This window comes from Vidua macroura, chromosome Z (genome assembly GCF_024509145.1).
Source record: "Vidua macroura isolate BioBank_ID:100142 chromosome Z, ASM2450914v1, whole genome shotgun sequence".
Lineage (NCBI taxonomy): Eukaryota > Metazoa > Chordata > Aves > Passeriformes > Viduidae > Vidua > Vidua macroura.
Genome location: NC_071611.1, coordinates 115,372 through 140,366, shown reverse-complemented (window position 1 = coordinate 140,366; position 24,995 = coordinate 115,372). Strand labels below are relative to the sequence as shown.

At 43.6% G+C, this 24,995-nt stretch overlaps 1 protein-coding gene across 5 annotated transcripts in view; it reads left to right on the top strand.

Moving 5' to 3' along the window:
• Window positions 1–4,969: 4,969 nt before the first annotated feature.
• The window catches only part of ZNF532 (zinc finger protein 532), a 31,991-nt gene continuing 11,965 nt past the window's right edge, over window positions 4,970–24,995 (top strand). For 3 of the 5 annotated variants that reach the window (XM_054003272.1, XM_054003275.1, XM_054003276.1), the window contains exons 1-5: window positions 4,970–5,102; window positions 5,573–5,682; window positions 12,791–15,150; window positions 19,711–19,892; window positions 22,769–22,945. In XM_054003272.1, the coding sequence (XP_053859247.1) occupies window positions 12,811–15,150; window positions 19,711–19,892; window positions 22,769–22,945 (2,699 nt within the window). In that variant the 5' untranslated portion in view covers window positions 4,970–5,102; window positions 5,573–5,682; window positions 12,791–12,810. Of the gene's footprint in view, window positions 5,137–5,572; window positions 5,683–12,790; window positions 15,151–19,710; window positions 19,893–22,768; window positions 22,946–24,995 lie in introns of all 5 variants that reach the window. The other 2 variants (XM_054003273.1, XM_054003274.1) reach the window with 2 other exon arrangements.

Here is a 24,995-nt window from a genome sequence, read left to right as displayed (position 1 = left end):
GATTTGTTAACAGCCAGAAAAAAAGGTATAATTAAGCCCTGACAAATCCTCTTGGCTTTGTATTATATCTAAATCAGCATCTCTTTTACAGATGATTAAAAATGGGAGTCTCTTGTTCAAGACACTGCAGTATTTGGGCCTTTACAGTATTTAACACCTTGAGAGTCATTAAGACTTGGGCATTGCAAATGTTCACTTTGTAGTTAAAGATTCTCTCCTTGCAGATGGATAGCATGAGTTGCCATCTTCCATGAACACATTCTTTAAATCTGGGGGAAACTACCTGTTGTGGAGATGTTCCTCAGCTCTGGGCAGTGTTTGTAGATTTCTCCCTACCAAAGTCCTTCATCTGATCTCCTATGAGACCACCTTCTTTTAATAAAACTTGTAATCTTAAAAAGCAATCCTGGGGGGTTTTAGTCCAAAATTTAATAGAAGATATATTTTAAAAAACAGGAAAGGAAAATGATTTTTTTTCCCAAGAAAATACCTGGAGATTAGTGATAGGAGCATCTGAAAAGGGGAAGTTAAATTGTAAGCTGTTTTTTGAATGTTTAAATATTGAATGTTTAAATATACGTGGCTAAAGGAAAGTACCACTGCATTCTAACCAGTGATAAAAGGAAAAATATAAGTATTCTAAAACAAGAAATATAAGCTTATGCTCTGCTTTTGTTGATAACATTAAAAGAAATTTTATGGTGAAAAGGGCAATGGAATTAACAAACACTATTAAGCATTTGCCAGAAGTTGTAAAGCTATTACTCTGAAAACAAATTTAGGATTGGAAATATGGAATCTGTATTCTACCCTTCTTGCTTTAAGTTAAGCATGTTTTGCTAGCTAGAAGGGAAATGTTCTCTTATTGTCCTCCCCAAAAGTAGGAAGGACAAAACAGGCAATATTTATTCTGACATTTAAAAAAATCAAATGTAAATTGACTTCAGTTTTTATTGTGTCAACCCACCTCCAAAATCTTCTCTGGTCCCAACACATCTTTAAAGTGCAGAAGCTCTGTTTGATGCAGTTAAAATTGATCCCTGTATAGAAGGCATGAAATGAATACATCACTGTTCAGAGTTCTGAATTTCAAGAGCCTTAAAATCCTTAGAAGTTAAATAATTAAGAAGTTATTATTGCACTCAAGTTCAGCATTCACTGTAGCATCAAAGTGTTCTGAGTTGGCAGCACTCCTTGCTGACTGCTCAGAAGGAACAGCAGGCTGCACTGGAGGCAGTTCTTCAGGAAAAGAAAAGGAGGGGCTCAAGGTTCCCAGAGAAAGACATATGAGTTATGGGACTCTGCAGGTGTCAGCACAGGGGACCAGGAGATCCCATCTCAGAGCTGGAGTCCAGCTGGAAGGATCCACTGGTGACGGTTTCATTGGTTGGGATGGAGATTGTCCATGCAAGAACAGCAGGACTGGGGACTTTGAACCTGGCTGCTGCAAAGCCAAGGGATAAAACAGGGTAACTTAAGCAACGAGAATTTCTTCCACCACAGGTCCTAAGGATTATGTGGCAGAGAGTCTGGGAAAGTGAACAGGACCTCTGGTCTAAGACTTCAGAGCCAAGACATAAGATCAGCTTGCCAAAAACTCCCAATGCAGAAGTGACTGCAGGGACACTCATGGTGCTGAACCTCTTTTTTTGTGTGCTTGAATTAAAAAAACCACTGGACAAGTGCTATCAGCCTAGCATGACTTGTAAAATATACTTCAAATTATCTTCATTTTATGTGTTTTAAGTCAACTACTGAGGTTGACAGACTTTTTCTCCTATGGAGTTGTCAAGGACACCTGGCTGGAAGGAAAACAAGTAGATTTGTGTGAAAGGCAGCACACACAAGGGCCTTTGTGCCATGTACAAAATGTGAAAAATCGATTAATGTTTCAGATATTAATACCAGAGTAGTAGTAGGAGCTGCCATCTTCTTTATGCTACTATGCAAGCCAACCACAGAATTTCAATGTAAGTAAAGAGAGTGTAGTTTTCACTTCTTTAATCAAATCAGTTTACTGGTGAATTGGGAAGAAATAGGGTGTTTTAATTATCATGGCCTAATTCTACAAGGCACTTGCAGGATGAGCCCAAGGCTTGTGCAAGCTGAATTGCATGGCCCTTCTTGAGCATTAAAACTAGTGCACAAATCCACTTTTATATAATCCTAAAATGGATTCATTATATTCAAATTCAGTAGAACCTGTGTTCTGCTGCTGTTTTGGTTAATTGGAATAAGTCAGAATTTTTATGTGGAGGCGGGATTGGAGCAGCCAAGGTATGGCGCGATGGGTAATTCCCTGCCCTACCAACAGCTCTGGGCACAGCTTCTGGAGTAGCTTCCCAGAAAGAGCTGTGCTTGTGCAGAACGCCTTTGGGACTCTGCTGCCTTCCTAACAGGCTCGTAAGAGACGTTAATACACCAGCACTATTTTATCTAGAATATTTAGTATACTGTATGTTCATAGCGTAAATTTGAGACGGGTGATATGTATTTAAAGCCGTTAGGATGTTTCAATAAAGCGATTCGCGTGCAAAACTCTACATTCTGAAAATGGTGCTGCACGGTGGTAACAGAGAGAGGGCGGGATCTCGTCCTGCCGTTCCTAGCAATGGCGATGCCGCCAGGATGCTGCGCAGCCAACAAAGGCGGCCGGTCAGAGGCAGCGCACGGGCCGCAGGCGCTGTGCAGGCGGGTCCGAGAGTGCCCGGCTAACGGGGTGTGGGAGGAGAGGCAGGATCGCCCCGGGACACGGTTCCCGGCCGCGCCCCGGGACCTGGGGGATGACCCCGGCCGGGCCCGGGCACAGCGGCCGCAGCGCCGGCGGAGGCGCTGAACCGCCAGAGCTGGCAGCGTGTGGCTCCTCCCGTCCTTTGTTGGCCTGCAATCGGAGCAGCGGCCGCAGGCTTTTCCCCCGGCTGCCCTTCGAGGCCTGAGGCGCTCGGGCACGGGGAGAGCCCGGCGGGCCCCGGGCAGCGTCTCCCACAGCACGCGGGTTCGACGCGGGGGAGATCGGCCCCGGCGGCCGGCGCGGTTCTGCCCTGCGGCACCGCTCGGAAAGCCCCCCGAGCTGTCCGGGCTGCGGGAGGCCGCGACCCGGCCCCGGCCCCGCGGCGCTCGGCGGCCCCGCAGCCTCCCCGCCCCCGGCACTCTCCAGGGAGCCGTTCCACACGGAATCACACGGGAGCGTCTCCCCATCTGTGCCGCCGAGCACCCCCACCCCCACCGCCCAGCCCCGCAGCCTCCTGCCATTATGTTCCTCCGACGCGGGGCCGGGCCGCGCCGCGGGCCGTAGCCCAGCCCGAGCCCGCCGGCTCCGGCCGCAGCAGGTGTGTCGCATGGGGACCGGAGGTTGCATGCTATGGGGTCGCTTCCTCCCGGCCCGGCGGCGGCCGGAGCCGCGGGGACACCCGTGCAGGGACTGCCCAGGCTGGCGGCTCCGAGCCGGCCGGGCGGGGGCGGATCGTTCTCCCCCGCCGCCGAAGGGGCCACGGCCTCTCCTCCCCGGCCGTCCCCAGGGTTCGCAAGGCCCGCTCGGACAGAGCCAATTCGGGCCGGGAGCGCGCAGACCCGCGGGGAGGTGCCCGGGGCCGCGGCAGCCCGGAGGAGGGAGCGGCCCCCCGGACCGAGGGGCCGAGGGAGGGCCGGCCGCGGTTGCGGCCGCAACAGCCTGTGTCGGGAAGACGGGCCGAGGCAGCGGAAGAACATGGTGGTTCTCCCCAGAACGGGGTGGGGATGAGGGATGCGAAGAAGGTGTCTCCGCAGGGAGGGGTGCAGGGTTGTGCCCGAGACCTCTGTTCAGTTGCAGGTGCAGCCAGGGGCAGAGGGGCTTTGCCGGGGTCGCCCACCCACCCGGAGGGAGCCCTGCAGAGCAGCATCTCCCGCAGCCTGCGAGAGGAGGGGGTTTCAGCGCGTAGGCGGAGGTGGTTACTGGTGTTCCCAGAGCAAGGGTGAGTAGCCAAGAGGAGCGGGGTGGCTGCTGTCTCGGTCTGGGTGCCTGTCAGCCATGCAGGAGGAAGGCCCTTGCGTGGCCGAGGTGAAGGGGAGCGGGCAGGAGCAGAGCGGCCACGGGCACAGGTGGGTGCAGACCCCCGGAGTGGCGTGGGCACCGCAAGGGGCTGAGACCCTGGGCAGGCATCGCCTGAGAGGCGCAGGGCCGGGCAGGCGGTCGGTCCGCACAATCTCTGCGGGGTGGGAGCTGCGCAGAGCCTGACCGGGCCTCCCCAGCCGGCGGGTGCAAGCCGGGGGGGCTGCCCAGCCGTGGGGCTGCAGCTCGCTGCTTCTCAAGGCCTCCAGCATAGTCGAATAGCAAAAGGAAAAAAAAAAAAAAAAAAAAAATCTGTGTAGCAGCCAAGTCGGTGCTGCGAGGAGGGGGCAAAGGAACTATTTTGTAGGCATCTTGCTGCTGCGGAAATGGATTTATTGAGGGGAGGGAGGCGCATTTGTGGGTACACTATAGTAATGCTTCTCAGAGCACAGAAAATGCCACTCGGGCGGCCCCAGATGGAAGGAGGAGTGGGGAGGGCAGACGGGAGAAGCCCTTGATCGGGCACCCCATGGCCGTGGGCATGAGAGGGCAGATGTGACGTGTGTGAGTAGCCACCCCTCATCTGGGGGAGCAGAGGGGCAGCAGCCCGGGTTAGCAGCCTGTCTCCCAGGGCTGTGGCCGAGCGTGCCTGGTGCTGCAAGAGAGATCCTATGAGGATTTTTATTGCGGTCTCTTTGTTAGCTACAGACAGGCACGCACACACAGCTCTCAGCCAGGTTGTGGGAGGTAAGTGGGGGAGGCGAGCAAGGGACCGTGTGGGGGGCTCCGGGGAGCAGGGGCCGCGTGGGCCGGGCAAGAGGGGAGCCGGGGCACAGGGTTGTGCCGGCCCCACGCCATACAAAAACCAGCCCCTGCGATTTTCAGGGTCTTGTTGGCAACTCAGCGAGGGTTGCCATAGCTTTTTATGTAGGGTGACCAGAACCGGCTGGAACTGGTTTGAGGCAGATCAGCTCCTGAACACAATGCAGTCACTGAGCTACTACACTGGGATAGCTTCCTCCCTTCATGGCAGCCAAAAGCAGAGGAGCTTGCAGAAAGATACCATCCCAAAACAGTATGTGAATGCACACTTTAGACACACAGCACTGGTATGTGGCTAACGTAGTCATAAAGGGTTCTGTATGTAAATGTACATATTTGCAGTAACTGAGATTACTTTGGCTTTTCGTGCCTTTTTATGCTTAAGGAATGGGCAAGAGCTGAGATTTATGACCCTTACTAAAAAATTTTTGCTTTGCAAGGGTGGGACACTGGTTACGCAGTCTATTTTAATATTAAACTAAATAAAATTGATTGAATTATTTGTAATTGTAGATATGCTTGTGACTGAGGATGCTTTGCATGCTGTTTTATTTACAGGGTGCTGTCTTGTGGTTTGCTTCCTTAGGAAACATTAACTGGGGGGGGAGTTACTGTGCCTTTCTCTAAGGCCAGAAGGAAACAATATTGTTGTAGAATTGTGCATAAAAGCATTGAAAAGATGCTGTAAGGCATACTCGTTTTCCCTTTTTTTTTTCCTTGTAGGCCTATTGATTGGGGCTGCCTTTAACCCTTTGGTGTTTGCAGAGGTAATGCGGCTGTGGCAGTAACTGAGCACTGGCTAAAAAAATCCCTCAAAGGTCAAGGTTCACAAGGTGAGACGTGGTGGTTTGGGCTGAATAGAACAATAGCGTGGAGTTACATCCTGATTGCACACTTGGCACATTAGGAAAGAGACAATTGTTTATGTGTTAATGAAGGAATGCTGTTAAGGTCCTCCAGTTTAAAAAGGATTAAAGCTATTATTTGTAAAGACTTACTGATATCTTGGCTAAATACAATATTTTAATTGAAATATATCCAGATAAACTTTTTTTTTCACAATGTAGTGATACAGAATAGGCCTCTGAATGACAATCGTGAATTGCCGACCAGTTGTGGCAGGGAGCTGTTCTGTGCTGTATTAAGAGACTCACACATGCAGAATTTGCTGTCTGATTATTTACACGTTGTTGTTTGACCACATCTCAGTGACCCAATACTTGGGTTTTTAATTAAGCTCTTCAGTGTTAAACATGTACTTAATATCGCCTACAGAGAAAAAAACTGTGCAAAAGAAATAGTATGGATGGCTTTCCTTAAACTTTTGTAACCTAGGGAGAATTTTGCAGCAGCCAAGTGGAAAGATGTATTTTGGGGAGCTGGATGGAGCTCCAGTGGTGTGAATTATAATATTGTACATAGGAAACCGGATGGGCAGTGCAGCAACTGCAGAGGGGTGACTGCTTTTAACTCAAAGCAATGGATAATGGATAGAATTTTTAGTACTTCTTTCTCAAGTAGAAAATACAAAATGTATACTTAGATTTGAGCTGACGTTTTTATCTTATAGTGAAATCTGAAGGATTCAGAGAGAGGGAGAGGGACAGAGAGAAGGAAGCAGGAATGAATCCAGCAAAGGGAAGAACAAAGGCTGTTAGAGCGTGCACAGTGGATCACTATTTTGCCTGGGGGATTCTTTTGCTAGAACTGTTACTTCCTATAACAGGAAATCAGCAACTCTAGAATCCTAACCAGCGTGATTTTTTAAAAATCTTCCCAGTCCTGGCTGTGTTAGCTGGTTTGGTAACCTACAATCAAGATAATATGGAGGCAGAACATTGGGAATACTCTGTTGTGGTGTGAAATGTGGGTCCTTTCCTCTGTGCTCAGCAGAATAGACAGTCCTAAAAGCCTTGAGAGGTTGTGGATACCGGGTAAGTTGTGTGCTGGCTGCTGAGGCAGGGTGACAATACAAGGGAACCTTTTTGTTTCTGACTGCAGTAGATTACGTAAGGCACTGAGCTATTAATTGTAGAAAAGTGAAAATAACATGCTAACATTTGGCCTGAAATTCTGGGTTTGTGAGCTTTACTGCAGCTGTGATGTGTTGTTTTTCAGGTTTGATAGAGCAGTGAATAGCTTGTGGCAGAGCAAAATGCCGGACAGATCACTGTGCTGATTCCTGCTCCTGTTCTTCAGCATGGGGATGCAGAGGGTCTATATTTGACTATAGACGTCTGTAGCAGAATGATGCTTGCAAACAGGAATTCTTGTTGCATGATAGGAATAGGACCTCTTCCTGATGAGGATGCATGTTCTTTTCCAAGTGTCAGCTAAAATTCATATATTACACAACAGCATCTTTTGTGATTTTTCTTCCTTCTGCCAGAATAGGAGGCAGCTTTAAAATTTTAAGTTCTTAGATTGTGACAAAATTCCTTGAATCTGTTTTGTTTGGGTTTTTGAATGCTATCTGTATTATGAATTTTTATTTTTAGCAAAGGAGATTTTGAATTTGCAGGGATTTTTGGTGGCTGTAAGATGAGAAAACTGAATAGATGGAGTCTGCAGTGTTCTTGGCGAGTTATCTTTTTTCAGTCTAGTAATATCTGTAAACGCTCTTCATCAGGAGATTTGGATTGTGCACGCAGGCCAGCTTTCCAGCAGCAAATGCTAATGCTGGAGGGCTGGTCTTCTGTATCAGCATCCAGGATCTCATTTTGCATTGGCCTCAGTTATTTGATCTTCAGAATGAGGGTAAGGATTTATCACATTCCAAGTCCCTTTGGAATGAATTGACTAATTGTTGTTTTCCTAGCCATATGCCTATGTGTTAAAATACAAATATGCAGCAGAGTACCAGGAATATACGTTCAGAAAAACCCAAACTTGACTCTAATCTTCTCGGGCCTGTTTGTTGCCCTGATGGGCCCTGTCTGGGAGAGCTCCCTGAGAGGCTTCAGCTGCTCATGCTGTGCTTGGGCCACAATTGTCATCCACTTCAAAAAAAAGTACCTTAAAGGAAAGAGGTGGGAAGCTTGTACCATTTAGAATGTCATTACAGTCTGCATTAGTTTGGGAATCTCAACATTCTCTTCGCTGTTGTTGCGCATCCGAATTGTTCACATGGTACTGCCCCAGCCTATTTTGCATATAGAAGTACAAAATTAAGCCATGATTGTAATTAATTTCTAAGTAGACTAGAAAAAGAATGGTATGTAGATTTCCCTGCTTTTCAGGAATTAATCTCTGTTTTAGGAGGGATTTGGGAAGTAGGTGTACCCAAACCCTGGCCTGTATCTCTTGATAAGTACAGGCAGTTTTCATGTGGCCAGCTGTAGCTGGGGATGGCCTGTTGAGCCCCATGTTGTGCATAAGGAGATTCCTTGCTCATGTGTTGAAACATCCCTGTTCTTTTTACCAGCCAAAGGCTGATTGTCATGAACTTTGAACCAGCTGCGTGTGGTTCTCTTCAAACTGTGCTAGGAGTGGTTCAGACTCCAGAAGATGCCCCTCCTCTTTCCCGTCTTGTTTTCTCATACCCAAAGAGAACCTGAGATACCCAGTTCAAAGACTGATGTGTTGGACTGCAAGATGAGGCTCCTAAGGAGTCATAAACTACAAGTAACACTATTTTGGCTGTCAGAATGGTGGATTAAGTCTTTTACTCATTGAGTCTTGAGCATGGAAGCAAATTGGATTTTCCCCTTTTTTGAAGGCAGGTGGATATGGTGTATCATATAGAAAAAGTAGGTTCTTGGGATAAATTTTAACTGTTAAACACCCCATACTTCACAAAGATGTTTACATTAGGACTGGCATGACCTTACTGATGCTGTGGATGCTAAATAAGCATGACCTTACTGAAGCTGTGGATGCTAAATAAGACCGTTACCCTAAGAAATCGAAAATTCTTAGGGTAAGAATTACTTTGCATATTACAAAAGGAATTTCCGTGATTTGTGGAACTGGGTGTTTGTCTGGGTTTTGCAACAGTAGCAGGTCATAGGCCCTTTGACAGTGAAAAGGAACTTGTTCATTATGTATATGAGCATGAGAGCCATTGCTGACTGTGGCTGAAGTGGCCTCTTGCACATCCCACTTGCCTGCTGAGTATGTCAAACCAGGCAAGGCTGTGATTGGAGATGTGGTTTCCATTTCCTGAAGAAGGTTTTGTGGTTAGATTAGCATATTGCTTTGTCTGTCTTTACAACGCTTGGCTTTCAGAGCAGATGACTGGAAGTGTAAGTCATAATTACTAATAACCAATGAACTGCTCATAATCTGTGTATTAAGATGAAGTTTGTCTAATATTAGGATATATGTTACTGTAATTTTGATTGAATCCCTTATGTCTTCTCTACCTGATGAAATTTCTTGTCACAACAATACAGAAACCAAAACCCAAAAAAAGTATGGTTTTATGCTGGTTAGGCTGGCATTGCTCCCTGTGTAGGCATTTTCTTTCAGAATGAGCTTGATGTTACTTAGGCATCATTACTCTTGTATGGAAGTGGAGTAATTATTCCAGATTACTGGAATTTTGCTCTGGAATAGTGTGTCTGCCTGGGAATCAGTAGAAGTAACAGACTAATTCCTATATGTGGCTATAACAGAACCAAGACACTGCCACGTGCCAGACCCTGAAAAGAGGTCTTTCAGTGTTCTCTCAGTGTTCTCATTTCACAAAACTGGAAAGAATGCTGGTGGTTTTGGAAGAACATGCAAAAGAAAACATCTCCATCCTACAGGGTGCGCAGTCCTCAAACGTATGTAGGACAAAGAGCAAACAAGAGTTTAGGGCAGATAAAGGAATGTAGTCACAAGAATGTGAATGCCATAGGTAGAGGAAGGTTAAATTTGCTGGTTTTCCTATTTCCTTTGATAACAAATGGATTTGCTGCTGAGGGAACTGAAGCTGAGTAATTGTCTGAACAAAAGCAAGGAGTTAGATATTTAGGTGGGATTTGAAGGCAAAGGGTAGGAATTCAATAAGATGGAAAAGATGGTCTGGTCCAGTTAAAGCAATTATATAAAGTTGTTAGACTTGTGGTTTAGCTATTTGGATGATCTGGATGAACAGGAAGGTGAGTGTCAAGGAGGAAGAGTTGGTTGGTTCTTCAAAGGTTAAGGATTAAATAAAAGAGTAAAAAAGTGAGCATGTGAGAACATGCTTGTGATCCAGAAATTATAGAAGACTTCATGCATAGAAAATATTAATTAGAAAAGTATTGGGAAGGGATGAGGATTATTTGCCATTTCTGGAAAGCTTGAAGCTGTTCTTGTACCTGATAGACAAAGATTAGGGGTCTGAGCAGTTTAGAGATAGGACCTAGCTGGGAGCTGCCAGGTTATTCCATTTCCTTGTTTTCATTCGGCTGTTGAACTTCCCCAGAATGATTCTGATTGGAGCGTTTACAATTGCTTGGCCTTACTCAGAAAAGCACCTTTTAATCTCAGCAACAGCTTCTAGACAGTTTGGTCTTTCTGTGGAGAATGCTGGGCCTGCAGGTGTCCTGAAGCCAGAGCTACAAGATAAATCTGATTTTGAAAGTAAGAAAAAATGTGTGTGTTTCTCTGGTGTGTCCCCCCATCTCAACAGAGAGCATGAAAGGTTAGGTTTGTTTTTCTTCATATGGCTAGAGTTGTTCCACCTGGAACAGGTACAGATAGAGGGGTTGAGGAGGAGTGATAACAATTCCATGCAGTAAAACAAAAAGTTCTTCAGAAACAGCTGTTTACTTCTAAGTCGTGTTGTCCTGCTTGCTGCTTCTGCTATCAGAAGAGAGTTCTCATGGTCTGGGTCTTGTTTTGACATAATTCCCCAAGTGAGTGCTTTACTGGAATGTGGTACCAGGTGAACTGGAGTAAAAAGGCTGACTGGGAAAAGCAAGGCAGTGGAACAGACAAGGAGTGCCTTGCTTCGGCTAAAATCTGTGCCATGTTCTTCATGCTGTAATAGGAAACATTTGAGGAGATGTGTTTCCAAAGAAAAAACAACATAGGAAGTCATGCACACATGCTTTGGGAAAGCATGAGCACAAATAAACCACTGCTGGTTCAGCCCCAGAACTTACTTTCAGTAGGATGCTGACACACAGATAGATACAGGGGTGGGTGTTGTGACTGAAGAGATTCAGGGAAACCATGTAGTAAGGTTATATGAAGAATCTGTTATTTTAAGTTTTTAAAACTCGTTATCTTCCCCGAAGTTCTCTCAACCACCATCAGAAAAGCAGAAGCCAGAAGCATTTCACCTCACTGCTTTGTGACTCCCTAGCTGTGTAATTCTATTGGCCATATCCAGATTTTTTCCTTGCTACTTTTATCATCGAATGATAAGTAAGCAAAGTAATGCTTGAATTTTTAAATAAACTGGTTTTCTATATAACTTTTCTCAAGCATTCTCAGAGCACTTTTCAAAGAAATTCCAGTTCTTGGAAAATCATGATTTCCTAGGGAACCAGGAGCTTGCCTTATTTCCTCTTCTGACGTATTTACAAGGCATCATGTTGGCCGAGAGAAGGAATAGACTCAGCTCGTCTGGCAGCCAAGGTGTCGGTTGATTTTGATAGTGGATAAAAGGCGGAGTTTTATCCTTAAAGGAAAGAGTTACTAAAAGGTTTGTGGAGGGGAAAAAAAAAAAAAAAAAAAAAAAAAAAAGGGGGAGGAATAGGGCTACAGAGTCCTGGCAGTTGTGGTGGAAACATAGTTTATATACTGAATCTTAAGATGGATGCCCTAGAATATTGAGGAACGGATTAATAAAATGGCCAGGTTAGACCTACTCTTCCTTATGTATCACAACTGATCATGTTTGTCTCCCTTTTTGTTTAACTTTGGTTGCTTGAAAAGTTAGAAGAATGAGAGAAGTTCTTGATAAGGGCAGCAGTAGTTCTCAGTAAAGGACAGCTGTGTCTCCTCTGCTGTTGTGATCTTAAACATACTTGGAGGAATTAAGTGTGTAAGCAGGCCTTCCTTCATTGATATGGGTAAATGTTAATTAAACTCCAGGATATGTAATTAGAGGAAATTTCAGACTAGGAAGACTATCTAGCTCTTTTTGAGTGTATGCAACAACTGTAAAAAGGCACCTATGGACAGATGTACAACCAGAATGCAATTAATTAGTATCCCAGATTATAAGAAACTGTGTCAAAGCTTTCTGTCAGTTTACATGGATTTGATATGCTTTGATATCTGCAATCTTTTCCATTTAATCTTCATAGAAACTTGCTTTGTGATTTTGATTCTATGCGTGTATCTACTTTTTTATTAAGGAGTTTGTTAGACAAAGGGCCCAAAACCATTAAGTGAACTGTGTAAACAAATTTCCAAACCCTTCTATATTTATTTGCAGCTGTCTAATGAAATGTCTGTGTCTATTCCAGTATCCTTTAAAAATTTTCCTCTTGAAAATTTCCTATGAAAGTTGCCTCCTCATAGTCCACAGTGACTTCCAGGTAGCCAGTGTTGATGAATACCTAAGTCTTACAGATGTTTATTACTTTATACGTCATTATTATACGTCATTATTTTCAAGAAGACTCCTCAGATGAATAGTGCAACTGTTAAGGAAAGTCATGACTTAAGAGAAATTACAAGTGTCTTGTGTTATTTTTATGCATGTCCAGGTATTTTGCAGTCTGGGTGGGTGAGGATAGGAGTGAGTGTAGGAGAGGGAAGAGGAAGAAGGTCACTGCAATTTGGGCCCAGAATAAAATTGCCAGGTGACTATCTGTGGAGTTTATAAATTACTATAGTTCTTGGTGTAATAATTCAACTGTACAGCTGGACACTGTTCTGCAATGTATAATCTCTGAAAAGATTACTTCAGAAGTGAAATAGCACTTATTTGCATGGCAGATGTGAACAAACGCTTGTTTTGTATAAGACTGGGCTACTAGAGCTTAAAGTGATGACTTTCTGCTTATTTTACAGATTTGCTTACAATCAAATACATGGCCATGGGGGATATGAAGACCCCAGATTTTGATGACCTTCTTGCAGCCTTTGACATACCAGACATGGTAGATCCCAAAGCAGCTATTGAATCTGGACATGACGACCACGAAAGCCACATAAAACAAAATGCTCACGCAGATGAAGACTCCCACGTCCCATCATCATCTGATGTTGGGGTGAGCGTCATTGTGAAAAATGTGCGTACTATTGATTCTTCCGAAGGTCTGGATAAGGATGGCCACCATTCCACAGGCAATAGCTTGCACAATGGCTTTCTAACGTCAGCAGCTCTTGAGAGTTACACTAAAGATGAAGGGAAATCACTTAAAGATGATGGGTCAGCTTCTGAAACTACACTGAAGGATTCAGCTTTCAACCAGTTCAGCCCAATATCAAGTGCGGAAGAATTTGATGATGATGAGAGAATTGAGGTGGATGACCCCCCGGATAAAGAGGAAATACGTGCAAATTTCAGAGCAAATGTCTTGGCAGGATCTCTGTCGCAGCAGGAATATGACAAACTAAAGGCACTTGGAGGGGAGAACTTAATTAAATCTGGAATCACTGTTTCAAGTAGTATAGATAAAAACAAAGCTGGTAAACGAGAGACAGAGACAAGCTCCGTGAATTTAGGTGTCTATGAGCCTTTTAAAACTCGAAAAACAGAGGACAAGTTACTAAAAGACAATTCTGAGAAGCTTCTTGAAAACAGGGTACTTGATGGAAAACTGAGTACTGAAAAATGTGACACAAATCTTGCCAGCATTTCCCAGTCCAAAGCGAAGTCATCAGCAAAGCTTTCGTCCTGCATTGCTGCAATCGCAGCACTGAGTGCTAAAAAGGCAGCTACAGATAGCAGTAAGGATTTACAGTCTAATTCAGGAGAGTCTTCTCCATTACCAAAAGACATGAGTGAAAGTCCCCGGGCTACTGAAAAATCTCCTGAGTCTCAGAGTCTCATTGATGGTGCTAAGAAGCCGTCCGTCAAACCGCCCGATAGTCCCAGAAGCGTCTCAAGTGAGAATAGTAGCAAAGGGTCTCCGTCTTCTCCCGCAGGGTCAACACCAGCAATTCCTAAGGTTCGCATAAAAACCATCAAGACTTCTTCTGGGGAGATCAAGAGAACTGTTACTAGAGTGTTGCCAGAAGTTGATTTGGACTCTGGTAAAAAGCCAGAGCAGAGTGCTTCCATGGTAACCTCCATGACATCTCTCCTGTCCTCACCGACTTCCGCTGCCGTTCTCTCCTCTCCTCCCAGAGCTCCTCTGCAGTCCTCCGTTGTCACCAATGCAGTTGGATCTGCAGAACTTGCCCCCAAACAGGTGACTATCAAACCCGTGGCTACTGCCTTCCTGCCCGTTTCGGCAGTGAAAACTGCAGGTTCCCAAGTGATCAATCTGAAGCTGGCTAACAACACCACAGTGAAAGCCACTGTCATCTCTGCTGCGTCCGTGCAGAGCGCCAGCAGCGCCATTATCAAAGCTGCCAACGCCATCCAGCAGCAGACGGTCGTGGTGCCAGCATCCAGCCTTGCCAGTGCCAAACTTGTGCCAAAGACAGTCCATCTTGCCAACCTTAACCTTTTGCCTCAGGGTGCTCAAACCACCTCTGAACTGCGCCAAGTGCTAACAAAACCCCAGCAGCAAATCAAGCAGGCAATAATTTCTGCAGCCGCCTCCCAGCCTTCGAAAAAAGTGTCTCGAGTGCAGGTGGTGTCATCTCTACAGAGCTCTGTAGTGGAAGCATTCAATAAGGTGCTGAGCAGTGTCAATCCCATACCAGTTTACATCCCAAACCTTAGTCCCCCTGCCAATGCCGGAATCACGCTACCAACACGAGGTTACAAGTGTTTGGAGTGTGGCGACTCGTTTGCTCTCGAGAAGAGCCTGACCCAGCATTATGACAGGAGGAGTGTGCGAATTGAAGTGACTTGTAATCATTGTACAAAGAATTTAGTTTTCTACAATAAATGTAGTCTCCTGTCCCACGCTCGTGGGCACAAGGAGAAAGGCGTCGTGATGCAGTGTTCCCACCTGATCCTAAAACCAGTCCCAGCAGATCAAATGATAGCATCTCCTTCCAGCAATACTGCTGCAGCCATGCTCCAGAGCGCAGGGGGAGCTGGCACGCACTCCGTAACAAAGATCCAGACTGGCTTAACTGGGACAGTGATCTCGGCCCCCGCGAGCTCTCCTGTCATTCCAGCTATGCCGCTAGACGAAGATCCATCAAAACTCTGTAGACATAGTCTAAAGTGTTTGGAGTGCAATGAAGTTTTCCAAGATGAGACATCTCTTGCAACTCATTTCCAGCAGGCCGCAGACACAAGTGGACAAGTAGAGTATCCTATGTTTACATTCCAATGTTTCATCTATAAGCCTAGGAGACTTTGGATATGTTTTTACTTTCATTTAGCTGTTAATTATCTGAACCTCTGTGATTAAAATGATAAATGAAAACCACAGAAAGTCTTGCAAGCACTTACATAGTGAATGTCAACACTTTTCAAATAAGACTTAGAATCTTTTTAGACCCTGAAGTCTGAAATTGATACTGTATATTTTTGCTAAAATTTAGCATTAACTTTCTTACAGCTGAACATGATAATAGAGAAAATAATCGTGGGTATTACTAATAATATGTTAATGCTTCTGTCTGTGCTTTGGAATTTGACTAGCCTGTGGAATCCACTTAATTGGCACCCTCATTAACAGCCTGTCTATTCAACCTGAATGATAGCTTTAAGTGATTCATTCTAGATTGGTCTTCAGGTTTTAGCGTTTTCACCAAGTGCCCTAAGTGAGCGAGGCATTCCCCTCACGTGCAGGGAGGGACTCAGGCAGTGACAAATGGCACACTGACTACTGACAGGAATGCTGCTGTTTGCCTCAGCTCTTCCTCAGAAAGTGCAAAGTGCTGTTCTCACTTGCACGTCTTCCTTTCTGTGTGATCATTGGTTTAGTTGGTTGGGTTTCTTTTCCTCTTACAAATGCTAATGAGTTCAACATAAAATTATTTACTAATGTATGTGGCCTGACCTGAAAGAAATACGTCATTCAATAAAACTTAATATTAATCAGTGTGCGATGTATTTTATAATCCTGGCAGAGTGAAGGTGGTTAATTAAATTATATGGTTGGATCTCTGTTGGGGTGTGCCAATTAAAAGGGATTCTGGTGTGTTTCAAAGCATTCAGGTGAGCTCAGTGCTCCAGCTTCTTGCTGCAGGGGAAGCTGAAAACCTGCAAGCATGCTCAAGACAGGAATGCCCCAGGAGTCTTCCTGGGAATCACACAACAGTGGACAGGCTAAAGATTTTTAAGTCCTGCAGTTAAGAAAAAAATGCACTAGTCCTAGGAGCACAGGCAGGTTCCCGTCAGGACCTATTTGCTACATGTAGGACCTGTTCTGTACCATGAAGCAGCTCCACTGCACCTACCACTACAGGTAGTAATGTAAAGAGATTTGCATGTGGAAATAACCTTGATTATGTGGCTCTGCCTTAGCTCCTCCCTTTAACTGGCTAGCAGAGTTAGACTGAAATTACCTGGATTCCAAGTGGAATGCCATGCAAGTGAATTTCTGTTTGTAAGATACTACAAGTGTGCATACCTAAGGGAGCTTTCTTCAGCAGAACATGTCCATCCATAGACATTGCTGCAGTTCTGAACAGGATCTAATGGCTGACCATTAGAGTATATTCTGCACCAGCTCGGGCTACTTAATACTTAGGGTGTTTAACTAACTGATTTGCTGATGCTTATTGGTTGTAGATAGATTTTTTTTTCCCCCATAATAAGCCCATTAGGTAACATTCCGTCTAAGATTCAGTAGACCTTGCAAAAGCCTGGTGGTTTTGGTACTGGAAAAGCAAGCAACAAAGAAGATGACAAGACAAAGCAATTGGATGAGGGACAGAGAATAGTTTGGGAGAATGAGGCTAAAATAGAAATTGAAAAAGAAAGAACAAAGATAAAGTGATCTTCTCACTTTCAGGGTGTGAGGATTTTTGATGGCCAAGTAAACTAGAGCTTTTGCCCTTCCCTTTCTCCCTCTGTCTGGTGCTTTTGCCCTGTTGCTGCTGAGTTTGCTCTCCATACAAGTCCTTTAGATACTATTTATCCTGGTAATTTACTAAAGGAAAGCAATTGTGATGTTCACAGAATGTCAAAATACAGCTGCAGGGAGGTGGAGAGAGAAGTACGGGTTCCCAGGTAATGCTATTCAAGGAGGGAAGCCGCTGGAGCTGCAGGAGCAGCTGGCATTGCCTGCTGCCTGTCAGGGTGTTTGTGTCTCCTCATGGAAACCTGCTCTGCTGAGCTGCAGGTTTAAAAAAACAGTGCAAAGCACTGGAGGAAAAGAAGCTATTTCCATGTTCCTCTGTTTGAAAAGAACACTTAATAAATGTAGTTTTAAATGTTCTTTGTTGAAATATCCTTTTAAATCTTAATTACACATTTTTGTAGTCCTTTTCATATGTCAAGCAGCCACTCTTTTTTATGCTGAGTTTGGTTGCATCCTGTAGGGGTAGTGTTTCCTGGAGAAATGCTCTGTATAGGCATTTATTACTAAGTATGTTGCTGCTTTTCATTAGATGTTACCTCTTGAGAAGCTTGGATGAGAAATACTGTCACTTGTTTTCCTTCTTAGTGCTTGGCACTGTCTTTTTGCTGTAAAAGTGCCATTATTGTGGGGGGAAGAAGACAGGGAAGTTAGATGAGATTGATACTTTTTCTTTGGAAGGAAGGAGGAAAGAATAAAAACAAACACTTAGATTTTGCAAACAAGTAATAGGAAAAAAGGTTATATGCAGCTTACTATTCTTTCTAGTGTCCCATCTAATTGCTCCTGAAATGGAAAATATATAGTTTTGTGTTTCCAATGAGTAAGTAGCTGCTCGTATACTCCTGTTACAAAGGTAGAATGTTTTGTTTAAAATAAGCAATGGTAGAACAATCTTATCAATGAAAATACATTCACTATAAAGTTGTTACCTTTCTGTAATGTTTTATTGCCATTAATATTCCTGTTAAAGGAATATTAACCTAAGGGAATATTCCCGCTAAAGGAGTATTAACCCTGACTCACTGACAGGTTTTCTGGCTGAATAAAACCCTCATCTACTTGCTAAAGGTAGCAAATCTGGGCTAATGAATGTTAGTATTTCTCTTAGTTATAGATAGGAGTACATAGCTCCCATGGAAACTACATAGCTTATTTCCCTTCATACTCAGCGTATGTGTGTATCTTTATTTTCCACCTCCACCATTTTTCCTTCTAACCCTTTTTTTTTTCTGAAACTTTGACTTTAAATGCAGGCAGGTGATGATTTTCACAAACTGTGTTTTATTTTGGTGTGGGTTGGAATGAGAGAACTGGAAGTTAATGCCACCTTAAGCCCAAAATAAAATGGTAAGCAAACGTGCTGAATGTCAGAATTTAACAGTAGATGCTTCTTGTTCTACTGTAATCAGTTACAATTAAACATTTTCTGTACTCATTGAAATAGCAGAGCAGGGGCCTTAACTAAGAGCATTATTGGCATGTTGGGTTAGCAAACAAGTCTGGCAGCTTGCTGCAAAATCAGGAAGATCTCTGAGCTGGGGCTGGAATGTTGTGTGGCTCTTCTGTGGCATCACATCCCAGTTTCCTTCAGAAGTCCTGCAAGCCAAAGGCTTTGGAAGGACCTGTGAAACCTCCAAATGTTTCTGTTACTGGAATAAGAAGTTCTGGTTTGCTGTTTTCTTACGTAATCAAATAATGCTCCAGATTCTCCAGTATTGTATTACAGCTCGTTAATACATGAATAGCCAAAGAGAGATTTGGGGAATGGTACTGAGCCCAGTAAATGTGACACTTATTGCTGGTCAGAGGTTATTGCCTTTATCTGAACTTAAGACAAAGTTAACACCCCAAAACAATTCTGGTCAGCCTCAGGCTGTAAGTCCCCCATTTTTGGGCACTCCTTGGTCAATTAAGGCCAAGTATTTGGCATTTCAAAGTAGATATTTCTGTGTGTCTCTATATAGCCTTGCTGCATCCCAAAGGCTGTAAGCAGGTGCCAGTTTGAAATCCCTGTAGACAGCTGAACTCAGGCAGAGGCTTGCAGGAGAGCAGTACATCTACCCATGCTGAACACTACTGTAGTGGGCTAGCAGGAATGCCAGTGGAACCTGCATTGCAGTGATGGCATGTTTTCTTTGCTTAACATGCTGTATATTTAATGGTTTGCATTTTGCCATCTTGCTGCATCAGGACATGGGAGAACTCTGTATGGAGACTGTGCTCAAACACGCCAGGCCACAGTGCTCCCAGAGCGTTTATTTCAGGATTTCTTCATGCGTATGTTAGTAAATAATTTATAATTCAGATCTGGAGATCTTTTTTTGGTCAATATTCTCGCAGACTGTACACATCACTACATATGCCAGACTCCTAGAACATTCCTTAAAAACGTGCAAATACATGTTCAAAAACATACTGATGTCCTGAAGGAGTCTTGGGTTTGATTTTAAATCTTTGCAAGTCACTGGTGAGGTTCACAAGTCCCAAGCCATAAGAGACAGTAGCAATAATTTGATTCTGGAGTTGTTTGTAGGCCCCTTGCACTATTAAGGTAATCTGGGAAGGCACCTGAGTAATATTTCTGTAAAGCATGTGTATCTGCCGTGGTCAGTGGTGTAGGAAGGAGCTTTGTAGCCCAGAATGCCAGTCAGTCTGGCTACCAGCACCTGCCAGCTCTGTCAGCAGGGCTTGTGTTCGTACTTGCCTACTGCATTGGGTCCCATCCCAGTTATGAAATTTAACCTTTATTTGCTGTATTGCAGTGTTTGACACAAGACGTTATGTAGAGCTGAACCAAACCTTTTGTCTCATCTATTCTGGTTTATCATTTAGAAGACATGCAATATCTGCCAGATGCTGCTTCCTAACCAGTGCAGTTTTGCATCACACCAGAGAATTCATCAGCATAAATCTCCATACACGTGTCCTGAATGTGGAGCAATCTGCAGATCTGTCCACTTCCAGACCCATGTCACTAAGAACTGCCTGCATTATACCCGAAGAGTTGGGTTTCGGTCAGTATAATTATTCCTTTTGCTGTCAATTTATGTATAATTTATGGTTTTTAAAGTGGTCTTCCATTTTCATAAGCACTGTTTGGACAATACCAGCTTCATGGGTTTAAGATTGTCATGGCAATAGTACTATTAGTACTGAAATTTTGGAATAAACACATTAGGATTCTACTTTGTTTTGGGCATCCACTTTTGTATATGATTAAATCAGAATATTATCTGGTGTAACCCAGATTCAGGACTTCACAGTTTATAAAGTCTAGAGGATTCAGATGCATTATCTTAATTGCAGGTTTTCAGAAACCTTCTTGAGTTTTTTCAAAACATTGAATTTTAGATTGTTCTTTCTGGTAGAACAGTCATTGTCAGTACTTCCAGAATGTTGAGATGTTGATGGGCATACTGCACCTGTCTGGTTGTTCTCTTTTCTGTGGCAAGTCAAGATTCCTTGACTTTATCACTTTACATCACTTGGAAATTGCCTTTCTCAAACAACCTTGTCTTTTGGTTCTCCTTTGTTACTTTTCAGTTTCCCTTTGACTTTTATGTTTCCCTGTAATGGCAACTCACTGAGAAAATGGGGAGCAGAGGCATTTCATAGAAATGTTTAGTTTTGAAAGACTGAACAAATGCTTTCTGTTAGCATTTTCCTTGCACTTGAATGGCAGGCAGCACAGCAAGAGATCAGAAGAGCCTCCTGTACCTCGAGCTTTGCTTAGCACTCCAAAACCACATCCATTTCACCCTGTCTGCCTGGAAAAAGGCCATTCTAAATCTTACAGCAGGTAGCTCCTTCCACCCTTAAGGTGCCACAGTTCATTTTCCAGGATGGCTGTGCAATCGTCCCCTAAGGGAAGAAAGCATTTTTACTGCATCAAACCTCTGCTTTCAGCTTGAATTCATGGCCTGATGTTAACTCCAAGCTCTTTTCATTTCTTTGGGTTCTTTTCTTTTATCCTTTTCTCTCAAGCAGTAGCCTGTCTAGTCCTGCATTTTCTCCATCTGCTTCCTGCACTCCTCTGCTCTTCCCTCTAATGTATGTCTCTTGGGTTTGTACACAGAATCACCTCTAGGGACTCCTGGCCTGCCCCAGTAACACCAGCAGAATCCCCTTCACTGGGAATCTAAGTCACTAAACTTTTCAAGATGTCTCATAAACATCTCATGTCACATCAAGTCAGAATTTCTTGATCTGGTGAGACTAAGTGACCCAGGCAAGCAAAAGCAGTCTCTGGGAATGTTACTGTCTCCCTCCTTAGCCTCCTCAGCCTCTCCTTAGAACTTTTGCCTAAGGAGCAGCATACCCTGTCCTGCCTCTCCAAAGGGCCTCTGCCAAGAAGTTCCCTTTGACTCCAGTGATTTAGGCTAGTTGTCTGCACTGAATCAGCTGAAAACTTCAGCCTGAAGTTTCCCTGCAGCCTGCCAAGGTGAAAGCAAGCAGCTGTTAGAACAGTCCCCAAGAGGAACGCTTGGTCCTTAGGAACTGTGTAATATACAATGGTGGATGCTGAGGATCAGTTGTTATGTGGCATCACTAGAGAATAAAGTCAAGCCGTGGGCACGGGGAGGTGAAAATGCCACCCCGCTCTCCGGAGGGACAACCTCAGGAGTAGATGTGTTACTGAGTGCATCATGCTGTGTATGGCTGTGAAGAAGTGCTCAGCTCTGTATGAGCACAGAAGCTCTTAACAGAGCCAAAAAAGACCAGAATAATCTGCTTTAGAGAATGCACTGGTAAGCAGAGACTAGATGGGTATAAACTCAATGAGTATCATTAAGAGTATAAATTAAATGCCCAGAAAAAGGAAGGATGACATTTCATAAAATTCAAGGGTGATAAATTTTAAAAGTAAAATGGGATCCTTGAATTCAATGTAGAACTGTTTTTCCTGCTTTATTGCTATCATCAGGGCAGTAAAACTACTGAAAAATTAAATTGACATTTGTGTGACAACAATCATACTGCCGTGATAGATGCTAAAATTAAAATTTTGGAAGGGTGGAGGCCTTCTACGTTTGAAGACTTTGTAAAAGTCTTACTGCAAAACACCGATCAGTAAGAAATTGTCTCATTGGACAGGTAATTGCTGATTGCACTATGTTCTTGGACTGATTTGGGAGCATTTGCTGCTGGAGATGTAGGGCGTTAAAGGGGATCATTGTGTATAAAAATTCTTATGTTCTAACATTAATTGAATTTTTTAATCGTTTCATTTTAGAATAGATGCAGAAAGGTCACAAATTTTCGACGCAGCCAGAAGTATGTTTTTGAAAAATATCTTCTGAATTCCAATATGATATATTGATCTGATAGTAGGGATTTGGTTTAGTTTTCCTGAGTTTCAGTCCAAGTGCTGATTTGATTACATGTGCAGAAAATCATTACCAGTATATCTTCATTAAATCTAAACAAGGGAAATGGTGAAAATATTTTCCTTACTGGTTTTCCATTTGGTGATTGTTTCTAAATTGCTGTGGTGTACTTTAAACAATGCCCTGCATGTGATAAAAATGCGTTCTGGAAAATCTCTTTCCAAATTTGCAGAGGATTTAAGCATTTTTTCTGCAATCAGTAGAGTATTTGTCTATCCACCCTTCTCTCTGTTTTATTGTAATAACATAAAAACATGTTCTGACCTTATATCTCTTAGATTTTCAAATGACAATGTGTGAAATTTCTTTCCCCTTACTTTGTGATCCACAAATCACTGGTTATGTTGATTCTTCCGGGGTTGTTTAAGTTGACAGAGTAATGTAGTTTTATCCAGTTGCTATCCATGTGTGTTTCTCTCTTCCCTTTGCTTGAAAATCCGTGTTGATTATGTCCAGCACTGCTCAGGGCAGGCTGCACTGACTCTCCTCCACTCTCTCCGCAGCTGCGTGCACTGCAATGTTGTGTACTCTGACGTGGCGGCACTCAAGTCTCATATTCAAGGTTGTCACTGTGAAGTCTTTTACAAGTGTCCTATCTGTCCCATGGCATTTAAATCTGCTCCCAGCACACATTCCCATGCCTACACACAACACCCGGGTATCAAGATAGGCGAACCAAAGTAAGCAAAATTCATCTTCTACTGCACTTGTCTGCATTTGAATGACCCGTGAAATTGCATTCTGTCCTGTGCTTGCAGGACACTTCTTACAGCCACCAGTTTGTCAGCCTGCTGGTTATGTGGGATTTGTGTAGCGCTTTCATGACTTTTCAGCTGGCAGTTCATTGGGAAAGGTGATATTTCTGTGAATGCACTAGCAGGTCTTTAAGCACTGCATGCTATGAGAGAGTGATTGCAAAATGTAATTACACAAATTATGCGGACAGGTGGCCAGAGTGTTGCTCATTCTAATGTTTTAATCTGCTTAGCTCATCTGCATTTTTACTGTGAATTAAAATAATGTGATTCCAAAAACAGCTGCTAAGACTAATCAGTGCTTATGTGGTGATTTTCTTAACGTGGTTGAAAAGTTGAGAAAAAGCGATTTTATCTGTTTATATAAGCTTTTTTCCAATAGGTAATCTCTTTCTGGCTTGAAGCAGAAGTGGTTTTGTTCTGTAGCTAGGAAAGTTGTCCATAAAGGTGGTAGTTTGCTGAAGGTGGTGACACAGGGTACAAGTAGGACTCGTCTTCATTGTCTTTTTTTAAAGTTGTTGGACACTGGGGGGCTCTGCTGAAGGCAGCAAGTGCTGCTGTGTGTGCAGACTCCAGCCCTCGAGTGTGAGCCTCTCTGATCACCTCTTCTCCTCCATCTGCCTCTTCCTCACTGCTAGAGTGCACTGTTGAGAGCAAACAGGGATTGAGCTCCGTGTTTTCTCCAGGGCATGCACAGAGCACCAGCATGGTAACAACTTGCAGGCTCAAGAACATAGATGTTATTATATCATGTGATGTAATAACCAGCATTCCTAAGAGTTCAGTTTCTCACTGTTTCTTCTAACATATTAACAGGAGATATTTTTTTTTGTTTGCACTTCCATCAAAGCAAAATGGCAACAAACTTGCCATGTCTGATACCAAATGGAAGTAATTTCTGCCTCGTGGGGAATGATACATTGTTTTAATTCAGGATGCTATCATCAGTCAGGTGCTGTGAGATACCAGCATTTAAAACTTTTTTCAGGTTCCCATAGATTTCTCATTAGACAAATCTAAAAGATTAAGATCACTGTTTGTGTAAGATGCTACACATATGAAGAGTGAACTGTGCTTGGATCTGCCAAATTGTTTCTGATCGCGTTCAGGAATTAAGTATTTTGCATTAGGCTTTTTTTCCACATAGATGCACTTATAATTGTATTCCTTTACAAATTTACTTTGATTATAAAAAAATGAAATGAAATTTTATTATATACTACTGTAATAAGTCACAGAATCCATAGTTGAGCACTCCTCTTAAGAAGTGGTGTTTCCTTTAAATTTGCCAGTTTTAATCACAGTGCTGCCTTAAATGCATGCAGAGTGACTGGTAGGATTTTTCCAGCCCTTGCAGTGTTCAGAGTTCCTGGCTTGCTAGTTCTGAGCAGAGCTGACAGGTTGTATTTGAGGCAATACATTCACATTTGGGTTATCTGTGCTGCATCATGGGGCACCCAGGCTGTGTGACTGGCACCCACTGCAAGCCTGCCAGCCTCATTGCTGACCCCAGGGGTGTGGCACAGTCCAAGGACACTGGCCATGGCTTCAGCAGTGCCCCATGGCTTTTGAGGGACTCTGTAGTAGGTCACACTCCTCTGTTTACAGGAACTGGGCTCCTGGGGAATCTGGCTGCCCTCCCCCGGCATTTACTTGAACTGTGTGATTTACAATTTACAAACAGTTGCTGCAGAACAGATGCACTAAACCACTTGGTGTATGAAAAATGACTTTTATATGCAGGGATTCTCATTGGGATGAAATGAGATTATTTTAATATAGGGAAATGGATGGCTGTCTTGTCTTTCAACTCTAGGAAGCTCTCTCCTGTAACATACTCTAAACTCTGGTTTCCCAGAAAACCACAGATGTGCTCTTTTTTCAGTAAACAGTGTCTAGGAATGGCACTAATATATTTTTCATGGCTGATCTCTTTTTGAATACTGGAGGAATTCTTGTTTATCAAGCCAAATTA